The 19,859-nt window shown below is 41.5% G+C and overlaps 2 protein-coding genes across 4 annotated transcripts in view; both read left to right on the top strand.

The window, feature by feature from the left end:
- Positions 1-4,047, top strand: part of rpgra (retinitis pigmentosa GTPase regulator a) — a 25,432-nt gene extending 21,385 nt beyond the window's left edge. The window contains exons 14-16 of the mRNA XM_035941343.2: positions 1,980-2,036; positions 2,260-2,513; positions 2,620-4,047. The gene's annotated coding sequence lies outside the window, so the exon portion shown is untranslated. The remainder of the gene's footprint in view (positions 1-1,979; positions 2,037-2,259; positions 2,514-2,619) is intronic.
- Positions 1-19,859, top strand: part of srpx (sushi-repeat containing protein X-linked) — a 25,288-nt gene extending 5,429 nt beyond the window's left edge. The window contains exons 2-11 of one of the 3 annotated variants that reach the window (XM_023294823.3): positions 1,980-2,036; positions 4,427-4,615; positions 7,703-7,879; positions 9,073-9,199; positions 9,343-9,464; positions 11,486-11,665; positions 13,175-13,308; positions 13,445-13,496; positions 19,033-19,154; positions 19,249-19,859. In XM_023294823.3, coding sequence (XP_023150591.1) covers positions 1,980-2,036; positions 4,427-4,615; positions 7,703-7,879; positions 9,073-9,199; positions 9,343-9,464; positions 11,486-11,665; positions 13,175-13,308; positions 13,445-13,496; positions 19,033-19,154; positions 19,249-19,311 — 1,223 coding nt within the window. In that variant the 3' untranslated portion in view covers positions 19,312-19,859. The remainder of the gene's footprint in view (positions 1-1,979; positions 2,037-4,426; positions 4,616-7,702; positions 7,880-9,072; positions 9,200-9,342; positions 9,465-11,485; positions 11,666-13,174; positions 13,309-13,444; positions 13,497-19,032; positions 19,155-19,248) is intronic. The other 2 variants (XM_023294807.3, XM_023294814.3) reach the window with 2 other exon arrangements.

Raw genomic sequence — 19,859 nt, 5'->3', positions numbered from 1 at the left:
CAGCAGCACAGTGTTTGTTTTAATTTACATAATTACTGAGTGTTTGTTCACCTGGAGAAAGTTATCAAATTCTATACTTCAGTAAAATCACACTTTGCATGTTCTGCATGAAAAATGTAGCTTAAAGTATGTAAGTATAATCAGGTAAATGTAGTATGGTAGTAAAAGTAAAAGAACAAAACAAGTCCTCTGACTGTTGTTCTATAATGCAGTACACCGTATCATTAGTTTTTTTTATTTCTCATGCAGTCCATTCCCAACCCCACATCCATAAACAGTCCCTGAGCAGTGACTTTTCCTCACATGGCCAATTGTTGTACTTGTTTACAGCAGGGAAATTCTAAATAATGTTGTTTGAATAAAGAAGTAAGTGAATTATTGGCCATTTCCCATCATTAGCAGATTTTATGTTGTGCACAGTGCAGGTTGTTTTCCACAGCATCAAGCATCTCACTGTAGCTTACCCCCAAACAAATGAAAACACGTCCACTAATGGGTTAACATTTTTAGTTTTGCAGCTGAAAGCAGCGATAAATATAATGCAGCTCCTGGACTGTTTCAGAATGAAAGCCATCCCAATATTTTTCCAGTTGAATGTTTTCAGTGTGAAGCAGCAGCAGCAGCAGAATTGTGTTTCTGCATTACCACTCTGATACCGTACAAAGTGAGGAAAAGTAAACACCAAGGCTCTTATCGATGGATTAAGTGCATCATTCACTTGTTGTGAGTTCTTTGTGTGTGTCAAAGCTTAAATCCTGAGTGGGAATGCCATGCTCTGCTAACAACGCTGAAAACTTCTTTTTGCGATGTAAATTCTTAGATCCTGTTTGCCTGGAGTAGGGGCAGATTCTTCCAGAGCTGATCCTGTTCTCTGCTGCATGTGGGTCTAACTAATGTTACCGGGACAAACACACCCAAACACACCAACACTTCATCTGTAATTAGTTTCCATACATTGCTCTGCTTCCCTGCATTGCCCCATTAGCAGCAGAAACTACAGTTTTCCCATTAGACAGCTCAGTCTGACTCAGTACGTGGGTTTGCTCCGTTGAAGTGTGATCTGACTGCTGAAACCTCAAAGCTTGGTGCGTGCGTGCGTGCGTGCGTGCGTGCGTGCGTGCGTGCGTGCGTGCGTGCGTGCGTGCGTGCGTGCGTGCGTGCGCACGCTTGGTCCAGATAGCTTTTATTTCACTGACAGAAAAGCCTTGATGAGGTATGGAGACGGGAGATTTGCTCTCAGTCTCGGCATGTTGACCAACATTCAGGCTGAACACTCGTCCCTTGTGGATCCTGAACAGAGGACGCATTCACACCAGGGTTCAGAACATCCAGGGCCCAAGGTTGAACACCCTTCCCCCCCTCTTTAACCCCTTCTTTGCTCATTTCCTTCTGGGTTTATTACCTGCAGCCCTGCTCTGTCTCCCCCCATCCTCTTCTTCTTCTTTCCTAAAATAATCCTCCTCGCTCATCATTATTCCCCTCACATTTGTCTCTTAGCAGTGTCAGTCAGCTGTGTCCTCCACCAGCTCTGCAGCCACTTCTCAGGACTATTTCAGCTCTCTGGAAGCCTTATGGTCTGAATATCTCTGCTCTGTTTGATGTGTTCACTGATAAGGGATGGCTATCTGTGGTAGGTAAATCTTTGGGAACTGATTTGGAATGAAACGTTCCAAAACAGTTGTACTCCTTCCATTTTACCCAAAAGCTACAGAGGGCCACAGAGTGAATCTCTGTGTTAAACAGATTCATTCTTTCCAAACCAGCTGGAAAAAGGGCATCTTTTGAGATTTATTCCAGAAGATCCACATCAACCCCTGAAGTCTGGTTCAAATGAAAAGTTAAGCAATGTTTTAAGCTTGTTCTGCAGAAAAACGGCCCCACAGGTCAGCCGAGGACAATGCTCTCAAACATTGCCTAACAGCTTGGAACATAGCTCTTCATTGTATTAGTTGCTTTTTCTTGTTTTCTTTCACCCCCAGGGTCAGGACAGTACGCCTACGGAGACGATGAGGACTGGTATTCCCGTAGATATAAAGGTGACTGCACTTGGTTTGTCATTGCCAAAACACACGTGCATATAAATACAACACAGATAGTTTCAGTTTAGTAGGTGTTTATGTTGCAATCAAACTAAATCTATTTTCATATTACTGGACCTGGGTTGACATTACCCCATACAGAGCTACACCCATCAGCCTCAGCATTAAAGCCATCTGTCCACTTTCTTCCATTTATCTTGTTTTGTGATGGTGGCAGCAGACTGAGCAGGTCATTCCAGACTTCTCACCCCTCTAGCAACACTTTCCAGTTTCTCCTGGGCGGTGCAGTGGGTTCCTAGACCAGAAGAGATATGTGATCCCTCCAGCGGGTTTCTGATTAACACCGGGGTCTCCTGCCAGTCGGACGTGCCTGGAAAACCCCAAGGAGTCATCTCAAGTAGAAGAACAAACCACCTCAGCTGGCTGTCATTCTTTCATTCTGTCTTACGGTCACTACAGAGTTTATGACTATAGGTGAGAGCTGGAAATGAACTAGTTAATTAGTTTGGCCTCTGGCTCAGCTCACTCTCACCAATCCATCTGTCCATCTCACGCTCCATTGTCCTGTCATTCTTGATAGATCTCAGGATCTCAGGTGGCTTGAATAACACTGATCATCTCTTTACAATGGAGTGATCCTGTGGGAGTGGCAGTAATGTGGATGTTTCTATGAGATCCACCTGAACAACCATCAACTCCAGTAGGACCTGTCACATCAGGAATGACTTGAGGAACACAACCAAGACCTCAAGGCCTCCAAGCTCCCCAGAACCCAATCTGATTAGACTTCTATGGGATCACTGAACCTTCTGATCCATGGAGGCCCCACCCTGCAACCCACAGGACTCAGAAGATCCACTGCTGCTCTTCTGGTGTCAGGAACCACAGGAAACCCTCAGAGCTGCTTTTGGTGGCTGAAGGATGACCTACACAGTATTTAACAAGAACTTTTAATGTTGTGGCTCATCCATATTGGTCTGTCAAGTCTAACAAATTTCATCTATTCATGTACATTTTAGTATTTTACAGACAGGCAAAAATAATCAAAAATAGATTTTGACATTGTTTTGGAATCTAACATAAGTTAGCTGAATAATTACTTCAGGGATGCTGGATTAGAGCCAGAAATAGTATTTTTGTATTTTGCCTTGTCTTTAAAAAAAATCATAATTGAACACCAGGTAGTTGAGCCAGTTTTGCAGACAGACACGGTTACGTCAAAGTGGCTTCCAGCTTTAAATTCAGAGTCAGTTCGACATGGAACATTATTATCGAGGCCAAACCAAACTCTGCTCTTGTGTAAAAGCTCAAATATAGTATTATTTTCTTTTACTCGGTGGCTGTGGAAACTTTGCACACACAGAGAGAGAGGGAGCTGTGTAATGAATGCTCATTTTATTCCAACTGGAAATCAGCCTGAGCTTGTGTGTATCTTCCTCTCCAAGTGTGTTCATCCTGAGCCAGCAGGAAGTAAACTGCAGATTTTGATTTCCCTGAATTGGAATAAGAACCTTGGGGCCCCTGAAACTTGGCATCAGACAAGGAACTTTTAGACAAGCGTTGTAGAGATGGGCAGCGATCCAGGCTTAAAGGACACAAGTTGAAAGGTCTTAAAGGACCAGTTTGACATTTTCTGGAATTACGCTTTTCTGCTTTTTTGCTGAGAGTTTAATTAAAAGTCTGATATCATTTTCATCTTTTGTGATAAATGTGAAGCTACTGCCAACAATCTATCTGCAGAGATTACCTTTGGAAAGCTAGCTGTTTATCCCTGTTTTCTGTATTCAGGGTCAGTTAGTCGAACTGTCTGGAGCTTCATACTTTAACGTACACCGTCAGTCATCGCATTTAATTCCACAAAGAATGCAGAAACGTGCATTTTCTGAAATTTCAAGCTGTTTTTTATTAGAGCACCATTATTCTCGTCTAAAACAGATCTTTCTGTGGTCAAGCTGAGAAAGGAAATGGAAATGGATCCAGTGGACAATAAACAGAGATGATAGCTAAATCACTAGTGTGATAACTATCAGTAAAGAGCTTCACTCTCAAAGCAGGCTTTTATCTGTGATGACTTTCACACTCTGTAGCACTCCCTACACATAATTATCTGTCTTCTCAAGTGTAGCTATCTTCTTTTCCTCCTGAGACACTGTTGGATTGTGGAAAGTCGCAGATAAGGTAATGAAAAATCCACCATATCTGCCTGTGCTCGAGGTGATGGGTGGCTTTTTCCATTTTCACACTAATAAAGTCTTTCTAGCCTTCTGTAGTCTTCAGGTAAGTGGTTATTATTCAACCTTTCCTACTCCAGGACCACCGTAAAGTATATGAACTTGCACCGAAGCTGTAAATTAAAGGTCAGTGCTGTTCTCTGCCTCGGTTTTCAGGAACCCCGTGGTGCGCACCCATTAAGCTGAAACATGGAGCCGTGAGCTGCCGCACGCCCAGAGGAGACCACCACAGGAACGTGATGGGAACTCGCTGTAAAATCCGCTGTAACCAGGGATACGAATCCCAGAGCTCAGAGGTGGTGTGTATGGCTAGCAAGCACTGGTCCTCTAACTATGCCTGCCGAGGTGAGAACCAACCTGAACGCACATCAGATCTCGGTTTAAATACACCTGTATGTTAACAAACACATCGAAATCAGAAGCCTGAAGACGAACACTTCTGTTGTGTTGGCTTCATGAGAACCCTAAAAGTCCCAATGACAGGTTTACTAGATGAGAACCATCCATCATCTATCCACTGTTTAATCCTCATCAGGGTCATGGGGGCTGGAGTCTATCCCAGCTGACACCTGGACAGGTAACAGTCTATCACAGGTTCACCTGGACAGGTAACAGCCTATCACAGGGCTACACATAGAGACAAACATTCACACCCACGAACAATTTAGAATCACCAGTTAACCTCAGCATGTTTGTGGACTGTGGGAGGAAGCTGGAGAACCTGGAGAAAACTCACATGTACAGGAGAACATGGAGACTCCATGCAGGAAGATCCCAGGAAGGCTGGGACACGGACTGGGGATCTTCTAGCTGTGAGGCGACAGTGCTAACCACCATGCCACTGTGCAGCCCAGATGTGAACCAGCATTTATGTATTTTATCAAAACAGACTTAACATTGATAGTGGCATTGATGCATAAGTACGCCCAAGATTGCAAAATATTGACTATCAAATCTCATGCATGCAGCAAATATTGCATTATATTATTATATTATTATACACTATATTGCCAAAAGTATTGGCTCAGCCATCCAAATAATCAGAATCAGGTGTTCCAATCACTTCCATGTCCACAGGTGTATAAAATCAAGCACCTAGGCTGCAGACTGCTTTTACAAACATTTGTGAAAGAATGGCTCGCTCTCAGGAGCTCAGTGAATTCCAGCGTGGAACTGTGATAGGATGCCTCCTGTGCAACAAATCCAGTCGTGACATTTCCTGGCTCCTAAATATTCCACAGTCAACTGTCAGCTGTATTATAAGAAAGTGGAAGTTTGTGGGAACGACAGCAACTCAGCCACCAAGTGGTAGGACACGTAAACTGACAGATACTGAGGAGCATAGTGCCAAGAGGTGGCCAACTTTCTGCAGAGTCAATCGCTACAGACCTTCAAACTTCATGTGGCCTTCAGATTAGCTCCAGAACAGTGCTTCAGCAGAGAGCTTCATGGAATGGGTTTCCATGGCCGAGCAGCTGCATCCAAGCCATACCCCATAGAACACCTCTGGGATGAATTAGAGTGGAGACTGAGAGCCAGACCTTCTGGTCCAACATCAGTGTGTGACCTCACAAATGCACTTCTGGAAGAATGGTCAAAAATTCCCATAAACACACTCCTAAACCTTGTGGACAGCCTTCCCAGAAGAGTTGAAGCTGTTCTAGCTGCAAAGGGTGGACCCACGTCATATTGAACCCTATGGATTAGGAATGGGATGTCACTTATGTTCATATGCGAGTCAAGGCAGGTAAGCGAATACTTTTGGCAATATAGTGTATCTATATGTATAGAAGTACTTATGCAAATGAAATATTTATAAAAGTTTTTCTTTTCCTGATAGTGTCTACATTATTTTGGCTGACTCTGACTCTGTGAACTTAATGAGAACAAAACTGTCATTTAATTGTTGCTCTGAAAGCTTCTTTAGTGAAAACCGGCTGGTGTTCTGCTTTGAAACAAACTCAGGAATGGGATGTCACTTACGTTCATATGCGAGTCAAGGCAGGTGAGCGAATACTTGTGGCAATATAGTGTATTTGTACCAGGGCTCATTCCATCACTATAGTGGATTCATCTGAATCCAGCCATAAAGAACATTAAGCTTTGTCTGAACAACAGAATACTGTCCCCTCTAGAGATCAAACCAGCAGCGTTATGTCTGAACAGGGTGTCAGACTGGATATAAACTCTGACAGAGCGAGACCGGTCAGCAAGTTTGAAGCTCAGAGTTGCAGCTTGTGTTTGGCACATGTTTTCTGTTTGGAGCAAGCTCTTTCCATATAAAGCAGTCAGCAGATTTTCCATCACGCTGTGGAAACACGCCTCAGGCTGTCAATCAGTGCCTTCCATAAGCTATCCAGTCTCATTAATGGAGCAATAATTAACACAGTGAGACACCAAGACACTTAAAAGGAGTTGAAAAGTTGATGCTCTACAAACGAGATTCATCTGGGTCTAGCTACTAGCGGCCTCCAGTGACCTCCTTGCTTTAAGGTACTTCCACAACAGCCTGAGCATAAAGCCGAGTTAGTAACTACCTGAGTTACTACCTAGAAACTACTAATTATAATCCATTCTTAATCCTCATTTTCCTCAGTTTCCAACCTCATCACACTGTCTTCATCAGGAGATGTATTTGTAAGTTTTTTCATGGCATCAGAATCCAACATTTTAATTAAAGCGGTCTGTGGCTGGTGTTCAGGACTCTTAAAAGAGAGTTACTCTCTCTATACAACACATTTTGCAAATAATTACATGAATCTATTAGTTTTCCTCGAAGCCTGGACTTGACAGAGTGTGAAAACCTCCTTGGAAACAGACCATAGGACACTAAATTATTCCACAGTAACTCAGGATATGAATGGATCTTACTGCTTCCACGGTGGTTTGTGTTATTTTTGCTGAGTGAAGGGTCACGCTAAAAGGTGTGATGAAAAACCAGATGTTACAGAAATGACCTAGACAAGATAATTGTCTGAATATGGAGCTACCAGGGCACATTTTTAGTCAATATCTCCTTGACAGCATCTATAGTGTTGCACCTATTGTATGTGCAAAAGGAGACAGAAGTCTGAGAATCGATTTCAGAAAGGTTGCAAAAGTTGCAGCAGCAATTCCAAAGTTGGAGATTGTCGGGGGACAGAGATGCTGAGGCTAGTCGACCATCAAACAAGCATTTCTTTAAAAGTATCCTGACCTCTTCAGTCTGTACTTTAGAATACTGATGGGCTATGTGTGTGACTCTTTACCACTGCTGCTCTGAAATCAGTTTGCTTAAGGCAACTGTGTTACTAAAAACAGTGCATCTATTTCAATGTATGAAATAAGACCATGTTTTATCAGTAACTAAATTCAGCAGACTAGATTTATGATGTGCATCTGAGCATTTTTAACCCAAACCATGCATTAACACTAATCGTTGTCTCCTGACAGAGATCCGTTGTCCCAAGCTGGACATGCCCGTGAACGGCGGTTATAAGTGTTCGGACGGCTCCGACTTCAACTCCCGCTGCCAGTTCTTCTGCTCCCCTGGATTCAGTCTGAAGGGCCAGAAGACGGCAACCTGCCAGCACACCTCAGTGTGGAGCGTTGGAGTCCCCACCTGTGTCGGTACGACTGATTGTGTTGTTCTTTTGTGCACAGTTTAGTGTCGCACAGAGGACTGGAACCTGCAGGTTGCTAACAAGTAATTATTGCTTTAGGCACAATGTCAGCTCCTGCTAGTCTACAACAAAGCATGTTCCTTATAATACAAGCTTTTATGATTGATGTTTGGTAGAAATATTATACACACACATACACCAGTACTCTGTGATTTGTTGAAAATGATGTTTTTCTCTTCTCAGCCTGAGCTGAAAACAACATGAGAAGCTAAGACAGACAACCTGCACTTGGATGATCACATAAACAGTAGAATACTCTCCTCCAGCAGAGAATCACAGGTTTTTGTAGTTACAGACTCATTCAGTCATCACTGCCAGCACATCCTCCCCGAGCTTTTTGTGAAATGACTCCATCTGTTTGAAAGAGGACTCACTGAAGATTCAGTTGTTTCCTCAGGGATGATTCATTGTACTTTTCCTATCACACTGACAGATTTCTAGACATCTGATTCTTTCACTGTCTTTCAATGTTTCGGTCCCTGCCTTGTTGTTCATGTCTTATTGGTGGTACACTGTTCCACAGGTTTGAAGTGTGTAGCTAAAGACAACCTTGTGACTTTTTTGTCTGTTATCCCATCAACACAATGGTAATTTAAGGCACCCTGACAACACAGGTGCAGGTCGTAATGGGTTAAGTATTTGTTAAAGACAACATTAATATGTTAAGACAAAATGACTTTTTTCTGATAATCATGACATCATTCACAGGTTGTAGTTTGCCATCACCATCTTAGCAGCACCTGACTCCACCAAACTCCCAGCTATTCCAAAACTGAGCAAAGAGCTGATTCAAACATACAAAGGTCTTATTTTGCTCAACTTTAAGCCTTAATACAATTTAAAGAGTGTATTTCTATAAAAATCCACCCCCTGTATGATTGTAATGAGAGGGAAATTGACTACAGAGACCAAAACTGTGTCATGTAGCAGGCTGTAATCATGTTCATTCCTGCTGTGAAATTGGACATTTTAAATGGGGGTCTATTAGGACTTACTCGCTTCTGGAGCCAGCCTCAAGTGGTCATTAGAGGAACTGCATTTTTTGGCATTTCTACATGGATTTTATTTCTCATCCTCAGGTTACAGCTTGGTTTGTTCTTCCTTTATTACAGTTTTGAAACTTTTGTTTTCTCTCTGTAGACTTGGATCCTCCAAAAATCAAGTGCCCTACTCTGAAGGATAAGTGGGCCGAGCCCAGAAAGCTGACAGCCAGGGTGACCTGGGACACACCGGAGGGTGTCGACACAGCAGACGGCATCCTGACAGAGTCAGTCTGATCTCAGACACCCTTTTAAGCTTATCTCCTCTTTCACTTCAGCAGCGCCCTAAGTCTGTTCTAGTCTTGTTCAGTATTTCACTATAAAGGGGGAGATAACAATGAAAGATTAAGAGTGTGGATGTCTTCTGCAGTGTTATCCTAAAAGGAAAACTGTCAAAGTCTGACTTCCCAGAGGGGCTCCATAAGATGTCTTACACGGTGTTTGACCGGGCCGGGAACAAAGGGTCCTGTCGCTTCACTGTCAGAGTCAGAGGTGAGTCTCTAAAAGCACTGAAAGAGATTCTGATCATTCATGTGGAGCAGGATTCTTGGTCACACTTTATATTATGGGGTTGATTTTAAAAATGAAGACTCCCTTCAATTGTTGCACTTCTATAAATGCAAAAAATTAATTCCGTCAGTCCCAGTTAATTTATATAACACAAGTGTTTTGCGTCTGACAAAACATAGGAGAGTAAAATGGATGTAGAGAACAAAACACACCAAAGACAAGATAATTTTATAAGACAAAATAAGAGATTTGTACTTGAGATAATAAATTAATAAATTAAAGGTAATACAAGCAATAATTTTTTTTAAAAAGGAATGATTTCTGACAATAAATTGAATAGTAAAACAGTTAAAAGTTAATAAGATAAAATATAAAGTAAATTAGTATGATAAAACATAAAATAAATATAAATACTAAAACCATAAAATTACAAAGCACTACATAAGAAAAATTGCTTATGTAATCAGCAGCAAGTTAACTGTACAGACAAGAAATATCAGTTATTTGGATATAAAATCCAGATGTATGAGTCTATTTGTTCAGCTGACCTTCAGCAGAAACTAAAGGTTTATGAGAATAAATCATATAAACTGATATGACAATCACTGTATACAGTTGAACTTACATTTAGAAAAACATTTCAGGAGTAAAGTCACATTTACTTGGGGGCTTAATGGCATTTCCTTCACGGAAACTCAATTTTCTAATAAATAGCAAATTTACTCGTTTCTTTTTGGGTTTTTTGCATGAAGCAGCACTGGATTATCTGAACTGATTTCTATTAGAAACTGATTTGTCACCAGGAGGTTAATGTCTGTTCCTCCTCCACAGATCAGACGGTCAGAGTTCAGAGTTTTTAGGACAGTTTGGGACATTTTCCAATCAGACAATTATCCAAGAGTGAAGCAGATTAATGGAAAACATATCCATGTACCACCACTGGGTTTCCATCATCCCTCAGGGGCGTTTTTTTCCCTTCATGTGCTGCAGCTAGCAGGAATCTATGGCCTCTGAACCCAATATCCAGCAAATACTGTACTGCGTGTTCATGTGAAATCTGACTGCTTTAGTAACTTTGAAATGAGGCCTTGTCAACCCGTTCTGATGCATTTGGTCCATCTGCCGCTAAATTACAGCAGTAATAGCTGGAGTCTGTCTCCTTTCTTTTTATTGCTCATTGAAACACATAAAAGATGTTTTTAGAGCAAAATAAAATGAACAAATACCTACAAAGGATCAGATATTCTACTTTCGTTCTCCACTGATGGACACGTTTGTTCACAGATGACGTAGAAAAATTAAATAAAAATAAAATAAGTGATGGCTGATTTCCATTTATCTGCTTACTGAGACACATAAACTGAATCATAATATTGGACATATAGAATTAATAAGACTTTCTAATATGACAAGTTATAATGTTGGTTGTGATAAAAGCCTGTAATTTAGGTCAGGGAGCTTTTATTTTTTGCATGCAGTCAGAGTTTACAGACACAGATTGCTGCTTATTACAGATAATATTTGAAATATTAGCAATTTCATGACTTGAAATCTCCCTTAAACACTTAAATCTTAGTTTATGTATTAAATACTTATCAGCAACAATACAATTTCAGTACAATTTAAAGCTGAAAGTTATATTTAAAAAACCCTGAGTTATTAGTAGGAGTTTAACTCTCAACAGATCAGGTTAACTCCTTTATTAGAGTTATATGAGCACAGTTTGATGCAATTTAACTGGCAGTGCTGAAAACACAAGCAGACAAACCCAAGACTATCATCATATTTTGATTCAAATGTTTCTAAATCTTGATTAAAACTGTTATCTTGTTTTCAACTATAAGATCTGGCAGAAAATAGTTATTTACTGCAGAACCTCAGCACTCAAAATGAGAAGCTGAAGGGAAAAAATGTCAGTTTTGCTGGTTAAATGTTTTATTTCTTACATGAGATCTGTTGAAAAATCAGTTAATTTGTGTTTCCGTGTGTCGTGTTTGTGTGAGTTCGCCGCTGCAGCCCGCTGTTTCCTCCAGACAACGGTTATATGAAGTGTGACGGCGACAAAGACAACTACGGTGCTTCCTGTGAATTCAAATGCACGGGAGGCTTCGAGCTGCAGGGCAGCGCTGCCAGAGTGTGTCAGTACGGACTCACCTGGTCTGGTTCAGACACTACTTGTGCACGTATGTACGGCTTGTAGACATACACACATCAACTTCTTACCTCACAAACACAACAAACTTTTAATTTAAGCTTAGTATTTATTTACACTACCAGTCAACAGTTTTGGACACTCCTTCTCATTCTATTCTTTTTATTTACTTGTATTATTTTCTACATTGTAGATTAATACTGAAGATCAACACTTTTTTGTTTACTACATAATTCCATATGTATTCTTTTATAGTTTGGATGTCTTCAGTACTAATCTACAGTGTAGAAAACAGTTAAATGGAAACCATAGAACGAGAAGGTGTGTCCAAACTTTTGACTGGTAGTGTATTTCTAGCACCTTTACATTGATCTCAAATGTAAATCACATTATAAATCAGTGTATCAATCTATTGCAAAGTAAAGAACCATTACTGCTGGTGCTGGTACTTTAAATCAAGTATTCTATGAGGCTTTGTGCTTTCAAGCAAGGATTTAGAACAGTCAATTCTTTTCAGAATACCGTGGCAGAATTGTCCCCCAGCCTATATTCAGTGTTGAGGGGTTCATTGCTTTTAGTTTGTAAAAGTCAGCTTAATTATGAAGCCGTAGTAGTAAAACAACAAACAAAAAAAAAGAATCTTGAATAAAAAGAGAGATTAATCATGAGTAGACAATAAGAGTGGATCTATGGGGCTCCCAGATAGCTCAGCAGGTTGAGCCATCAACAGAGGCTCTAGTCCCTGAGGCAGTGGCCTGGCTTTGATTCCATTCTTCTCCCTGCTTTCCTGTCTCCTCTCGACCTGCCTATTGAATAAAGCCAACAAAAGGCCAAAAAAATAACTTACAAAAAAGAGTCGATCTATGAAAAATAGCAGACCTACTAATGTAATGACACACTCATTTATTCCACCCTCACCTTGTTTTATATCCCTCAGATGGCTGTTTTCTGTCCTCTGGAACATGTGTTGTTGCTATAAAATATGAATGTCTGCAGAAATGTAATTTTAAAATTTTTGAGATTATTCTGCTTGAGACAAGGCAAAAAAAACCATACAAATAGTTTGCAGTTTGTTGACCACACATCCTCCAGCAGGGTTCTGTTAGTTCTCATTAAATTGATTTTAAATTTTTTTAAACCACTTGTGGTATTATTTTTCAATAACATTTGTTGATAATGTTCAAATATTATTCTTTGCATCAGAAATTACAGGGGCATCCTTAAATATTTTTTCCATCAACTCAGAAACCACTTTTTATATGACAAGGTGGTCTGTGATCATTTAGATCATTTAGTAATTTGTGGTGTCGGTCAGTTGAAGCGTCTTTATCTCATGTGAGAAACTTGGTGGAGGAGAAAATGGCCGCCTCTCTATTAAACCTCTCTGTCTGTCAGACTGGACAAAGTGAGCTGCAGCTCACGTCCAGTTCATCTGTATTCAGCTACTGAGCCACAGTGTAATTATGCAGCATCTCTCAGTGATACCGTGTTGTCCTGTGCGTCATATCTCGCTGTAATTGTACATTCAACGTCTTCACAGCCATGAACATTAACGTGGGAGTGCGCTCAGCTGCTGCACTGCTGGACCAGTTCTACGAGAAGCGACGACTCCTCATTATCTCAGCGCCAACGGCCGCCAATCACAATTACCGCTTTCAGATGACTAACTTACAGGTGAGGCATGACTCAGAGAGAATATGAGCTGAATGTGGATGACCGAGATGATCTGTATCCGTTCTGATGCTACTCACTGAGAGAAACTTGCTGTGTTTGGTTCTCTTTCTTGCTTTGCTGCCTATGTTGGACAAAGCCAAATAACAGGAGGAATGGTGTCGGGGTGACAAAGAGAAAATGTCATGGCGGTGAGTAAATGATGGTGACACCGGCTCTGATAAGGCTATTCTGGGACGTATGTTTTCCCAGCCTGTCAGAAACCATTAAGTCAGACCTGTCTTTAAATGCCTGACCTTTCAAAGCGACAAACTTATCAAACCAGCGTTGGTTTGTGAACAAGCTGAGAGATCCACATGTTTGGTTATCACGAGTCGTTGACAAAACTTTACATTTTTCAAACCACCTAAAAATGAGGACTTGCAGTGAGATCAAGAAACTTGAACAGTTGGTCAGAAACATAGACTGTATATAAAGATGGACGTAGCGCCTGGCTCCAAAAATGAAGCCTACTCGGAAGTGTCAAAAACTTGCAATATCACACCGTCCGCTAGGGCTGGCTCCAAAAAGCTCCATAGACCCCAGTTCATCACGGGAAAAACTAAAATTTGATAGACTGCTTTTCTGCAGCTCAGGATTTTTTTCCCATTAGCTGTTATGGTCAAAACAAGAGATCAGGTCACCGATATTAAAATATATCAATACTGAATTTTATATAGAGCGTTCAAGTTTTGTGGAGCCAGGGGGCGTGGCTACTTCACTGACAGTCCGGTCTGGCTTGATTGACAGGTCCTATGGAGGAGGGAGCCCAGACGCTCATTCACTGTAAACTCTATTCTTGTTTGGATTAATTCTGATATGATCATTGTTGACTTATTTATCGGTGCAGTAGCAGAACCTTTTCCACAGACAGTTTTCCTGCCCGTTGGCTTGTTTTAACCAGTTTTCTGCCTTCGGCTGATTCTACCAGCAGACACTGAAAGGACTCTGATAGTTCGGTAAATGTTTATTTTTGTATTGGTGCCGCTTTTAATGCACTTTATATGCAGCTTTAGTGTCAGATATAATGTGTGCCATGCACTCCAGATGTTGGTGGAGTTTATTTCTGTGTGTGTTGACCAGAGAAGAGAGTTACCATCTGGTAAATATTAGTTTTAATATTAGCGATGCTAACCAAGCTAGCTGCTCAGTCGTAGGTTTGGCTCGACTTTTGGATGCTACCATTGTTAGCAGCAGAGCCGGTAAACAGCAGATCCGGTAGATATAGGCGGGACAGAGAGTCCTCGGCTCTCAGTCAGTCTGACCAATCACTGCTCTCCGGTTCCGCCCTTGTTGTCGTCACTGGCTCCAAAAATCCAAGATGTCAACCAGGAAGTAGTAAAATCCAGGCTTCATTTTCTCAGTGCAGAAACCAACGGGTGACGTCGCGAGTGCTACGTCCATCTTTATATACAATCTATGTTCAGAAAAAGTTGAAATTTTCATCTTAATCTGGGATATAATCATCATTTACAGTATGAAAACTGCAATACGATTACAAGTAAGAGAGCAAGACAGTCCAAAGTTGTTCAAATCAATCCACTTGGACTTTAAGAAGGTTCCTTGAAGACGTTTCACCTCTCATCCAAGAGGCTTCTTCAGTTCTGGTGGTGGTTGATGTTGCCTCAGCTTATAACCTCTGTGAGGTGTGGTCAGTGTTATTCACATTCTGACGACCGTTGCCAAGGCCCACCTGGCTCCTCAACGATGGTCGTTGGGAGCCAGGGAGTGACAAAGGGGGTCGTTGAAATGCGAGTTTCACTGAGCCCTCGTATGCTAATGGTGGTCATTAGCATGAGCCACATGAGTCACCAGAACTGAAGAAGCCTCTTGCATGAGAGGTGAAACGTCTTCAAGGAACCTCCTTAAAGTCCAGTTGGATTGATTTAAACAACTTTGGATAACCATGACCTGGATGAATGAGAACCTACACAGACAACAGCAAGACATCAAGCTAACTGTCAGTACAGCCACTATGTCCTAGCAGTGGTTTGAAATAAAGTTCCTGTCATAGCAGTGGAAGAAAATCTGTAAAATTCTGGACACAGCTTCCAACAACACTGTCTTGAAATGAGGATGTTTTTAATTCTGAGCACACAGTGGATGCTGATATTTTCCCTTTGGACTCAATAAAGTCTGTCAGCTTATATTTATTATATTCATTTATTAATTCTTCCTGTCCTGTGTCCCTGGTCAAACAGCACAGACTGATGCTGTAGCTGTGAATGAACGGATTAGGGTTAGGGTTAGCTGTGAATGAATGGGTTAGGGTTAGTTGTGAATGAACAGATTAGGGTTAGGGTTAGCTGTGAATGAACGGATTAGGGTTAGGGTTAGCTGTGAATGAATGGGTTAGGGTTAGTTGTGAATGAACGGATTAGGGTTAGGGTTAGCTGTGAATGAACAGATTAGGGTTAGGGTTAGCTGTGAATGAATGGGTTAGGGTTAGTTGTGGATGAACGGATTAGGGTTCGGGTTAGCTGTGAATGAACAGATTAGGGTTAGGGTTAGCTGTGAATGAATGGGTTAGGGTTAGTTGTGGATGAACGGGTTAGAGTTAGGGTTAGCTGTGGATGAACGGGTTAGGATTAGGTTTAGCTGTGCATGAACGGACATGAGCGCCTGTTGAAGCACTGTGGGGCAGCTTTGTTAATTTGAAAAAACAGAAATCGTGATTTCTTATGAATAAATATCCACATATTTGCATTTAGAAGAAAAATAAGCTCAGAAAGAGGATGAGGCTTAGTTTAGTGCATAAACTCTCTGAAGCCCAAAACCTGCAGAGGTCATATAAAAAAAGAAAATGTAAGAAAAATCACCAAATGTACACCTTTTATCAGAGCAAGAAACAATAAAACAGGAAGAACCATCATTAAGGTTCAGATTTGTAATGAAGTGCTTCATCAGAAAACTTAACCAAATCTAAGCTAACCCTAACCCTCTAAGCTTAAAATCATGATATTTCATTAAAATCACTTTAGTCTACTCAGCTCATTTAAATATTTGCCAAAAAGTTGTTTCTTCTACCAAGATTCTGTAAAAAATCAAAAAAATTCTGCATTCCTCAGTGCAGCTGTGATGCCATTAATGATTTAGCTGCAACCAACAGTCACAAGACAAAAGTTCAGGGAGTTTTTTACCTGAACTAGGCTGAACTGTAGACAACTGTGAGACGAGTATGGAAACAAATAGTAAAATACATAAAGCATGTAGGTCAGTGATGGTGATACCTCTGGACACGGGAAACTGTAGTGCAGGTGGAGTCCACGTTTTTCCCCCAATTTCGCAAAAATGATTGATCTGGGAAATTCTTCTTTAGTTTTTCCATTCTAAGTTTGTTAAATTCTACTTTAGTTTTTCCACTCTAGGTTTGTTCTGCACTTTGTGTAGAACTTTATGTTGCAGTGAAAAATGAGCCCACGCTGAATACAGGAGTAATTCCAGACATACAGTATGCCTTGTAGGAAAAGATGCTGGAACAATACACTCTTATATGTAAATAGTACTATTAAAAAGAGTTCTGTTTCTGATCATGTAGTTATAGAGACATGTTGAATTTGAGATGTGTTCATAAAAGGGTGCTTTAGTTCATGTGATGGAGCTGCAGGGGGACAGCAAACTGCTGAGCATCATATATGATATGATATGTATGTAACATATATATATATATATATATATATATATATATATATATATATATATATATAAGGATTCTTTATGGGACACCATCTCACAGCAGAGATGATATGACGTGTAATAAAACCAACCCTGAGACCCCATACAATGTTGTTCATATTAGAAATATTCTGCAACAGATAAAATAAACTTCCCACTAAAGGGTTGTTTGCTGGAGTGTTTCTACACTCAGAGGTGTTCTGGAGCCACAGTGGAGAAGTACCCAGTAATACATAGGCTTAAATGTGCTTTTAATGTTGAAGCTGATCAATATATGGAGACAAAACAAGCTTGAATGCTGTGAGTTTGATGCTTGGAGGCAACAGAGATAATAGGTAGCGATTTTTCTTGTAATTAGATCTTGTGTGAACCTTAGAGATTTTCTTCAACATCTTACAATTTTCATACAGAAAAAGTTCAGTTGCCTGGTTAGGGAATTTATTTCAGAATTTACTCTTATTCCCTCACTGAAGGATCCAGAATCTGTGCAATCAAGTTTTAATTCAGGATGAAGATGACCTGCTTCAAGTCTTTGTGCAGGTTCAAGTTCTGACATTGCTCTTACATAAGATGCATCTTTCATATGACTGTCTTCAAACTGGCTGCACAGTGGGTCAGTGGTTAGCACTGTCGCTTCACAGCTAGAAGATCCCCAGTCCGTGTCCCGGCCTTCCTGGGATCTTCCTGCATGGAGTCTCCATGTTCTCCTGTACATGTGTGGGTTTTCTCCAGGTTCTCCAGCTTCCTCCCACAGTCCACAAACATGCTGAGGTTAACTGGTGATTCTAAACTGTCCGTAGGTGTGAATGTGAGTGTGAATGTTTGTCTCTATGTGTAGCTCTGTGACAGACTGTTACCTGTCCAGGTGAACCTGTGATAGACTGTTACCTGTCCAGGTGAACCTGTCATTAGACTGTTACCTGTCCAGGTGAACCTGTGATAGACTGTTACCTGTCCAGGTGAACCTGTGATAGACTGTTACCTGTCCAGGTGAACCTGTCATTAGACTGTTACCTGTCCAGGTGAACCTGTCATAGACTGTTACCTGTCCAGGTGAACCTGTCATAGACTGTTACCTGTCCAGGTGAACCTGTCATTAGACTGTTACCTGTCCAGGTGAACCTGTCATAGACTGTTACCTGTCCAGGTGAACCTGACATAGACTGTTACCTGTCCAGGTGAACCTGTCATTAGACTGTTACCTGTCCAGGTGAACCTGTCATAGACTGTTACCTGTCCAGGTGAACCTGTCATTAGACTGTTACCTGTCCAGGTGAACCTGTGATAGACTGTTACCTGTCCAGGTGAACCTGTCATAGACTGTTACCTGTCCAGGTGAACCTGTCATAGACTGTTACCTGTCCAGGTGGACCTGTCATTAGACTGTTACCTGTCCAGGTGAACCTGTGATAGACTGTTACCTGTCCAGGTGAACCTGTCATTAGACTGTTACCTGTCCAGGTGAACCTGTCATTAGACTGTTACCTGTCCGGGTGAACCTGTGATAGACTGTTACCTGTCCGGGTGAACCTGTGATAGACTGTTACCTGTCCAGGTGAACCTGTGATAGACTGTTACCTGTCCAGGTGAACCTGTGATAGGCTGTTACCTGTCCAGGTGAACCTGTCATTAGACTGTTACCTGTCCAGGTGTCAGCTGGGATAGACTCCAGCCAATCATGACCCTGATGAGGGTTAAACGGTGTACAGATAATGGATGGATGTCTTCAAACTACTCAGCTGCAGCATCACAACATTATTGCTGTGTTTTGTGTATTTCATGTGTTCAGATTTAAGCTGCGCAAAAATGAAAACAGTTAAAAAAGTAAACAACAATAAAGGAGCACATTATTGAATGGAGGTGAACTGATATTATTGTTGATGTTTGCTGCAGCCCCGGTGGTTCAGTAGATCTGTGTCTGAGCTGTGTCCAGGTTTCTTTAGTCTCCACAGGAATCGATAACAAAGCTGTAAACATCTCTCTGTCTCTGTGTCTGTCTGTGTCTGGGAGCAGCATGCTCAGTGTGGTCTGGACCTGAGACACGTCACCGTCATCGAGCTGGTCGGGACTTACCCAGCACAAGTCGGCCGAATCCGTCACAGACTGTTAACTCCAGCGCTGGCTCTGCAGCTCAGGTACTAAAACACACTCAGACACACACACTCAGACACACACCATAACACAGAGGCGTTTTGAGGAACTTCAGTAACTGGTGTGACCTCTCTCTAGGATTCTGCTCCGGATTCCCCAGAGGTCTTTCTACATGGTGCTGGTAGACAAGCAGGGCATTGACAAGCAGCGCTACCCGTTCCCCATCACAACGGCTGAATTATTCACCACCATTGACACCTTCCCCCTCCGTAAGGACGAGATGGAGCTGCAGCAGGAGGCGGGCCAGAGCTGTCAATCATAAAACACCCTCAGCTGTGATCCTTCATCAGACACCCACTCAGATCTGCAGCTTCCAGACACATCACACACTCCTACCTGAACCCATTCTGTCCTGTTTCCTCAACGTGTGTGTGTGTGTGTGTGTGTGTGTGTGCGTGCGTGCGTGCGTGCGTGCGTGCGTGCGTGTGTGCTGATCTGAGGCTGATCTACATTGAATGGATCACACACTACATTACAGTGATATTGATTCCTGTGTCTTGTCTCGCTGTTTTTTTTAATTATTATTTCCAAAGCAGAAATATGTTTTACTATTTTGTACAAAAAAAAGTCCTTTTACTGTATGAACTGGGAACTTTCCACCTGTCTAGAATTGATGTCTCATTTTTCCGTTAATGATGAACTCTGTCTCTATACAGCCACGAAAACACTGATTAAAGGCGCTGAGTGGA

This window comes from Amphiprion ocellaris, chromosome 11 (assembly GCF_022539595.1).
Source record: "Amphiprion ocellaris isolate individual 3 ecotype Okinawa chromosome 11, ASM2253959v1, whole genome shotgun sequence".
NCBI classification, from domain to species: Eukaryota; Metazoa; Chordata; class Actinopteri; family Pomacentridae; genus Amphiprion; species Amphiprion ocellaris.
The sequence above is the reverse complement of the archived record's forward strand: the minus strand, read 5'-3'. Positions and strand labels throughout refer to the sequence as shown.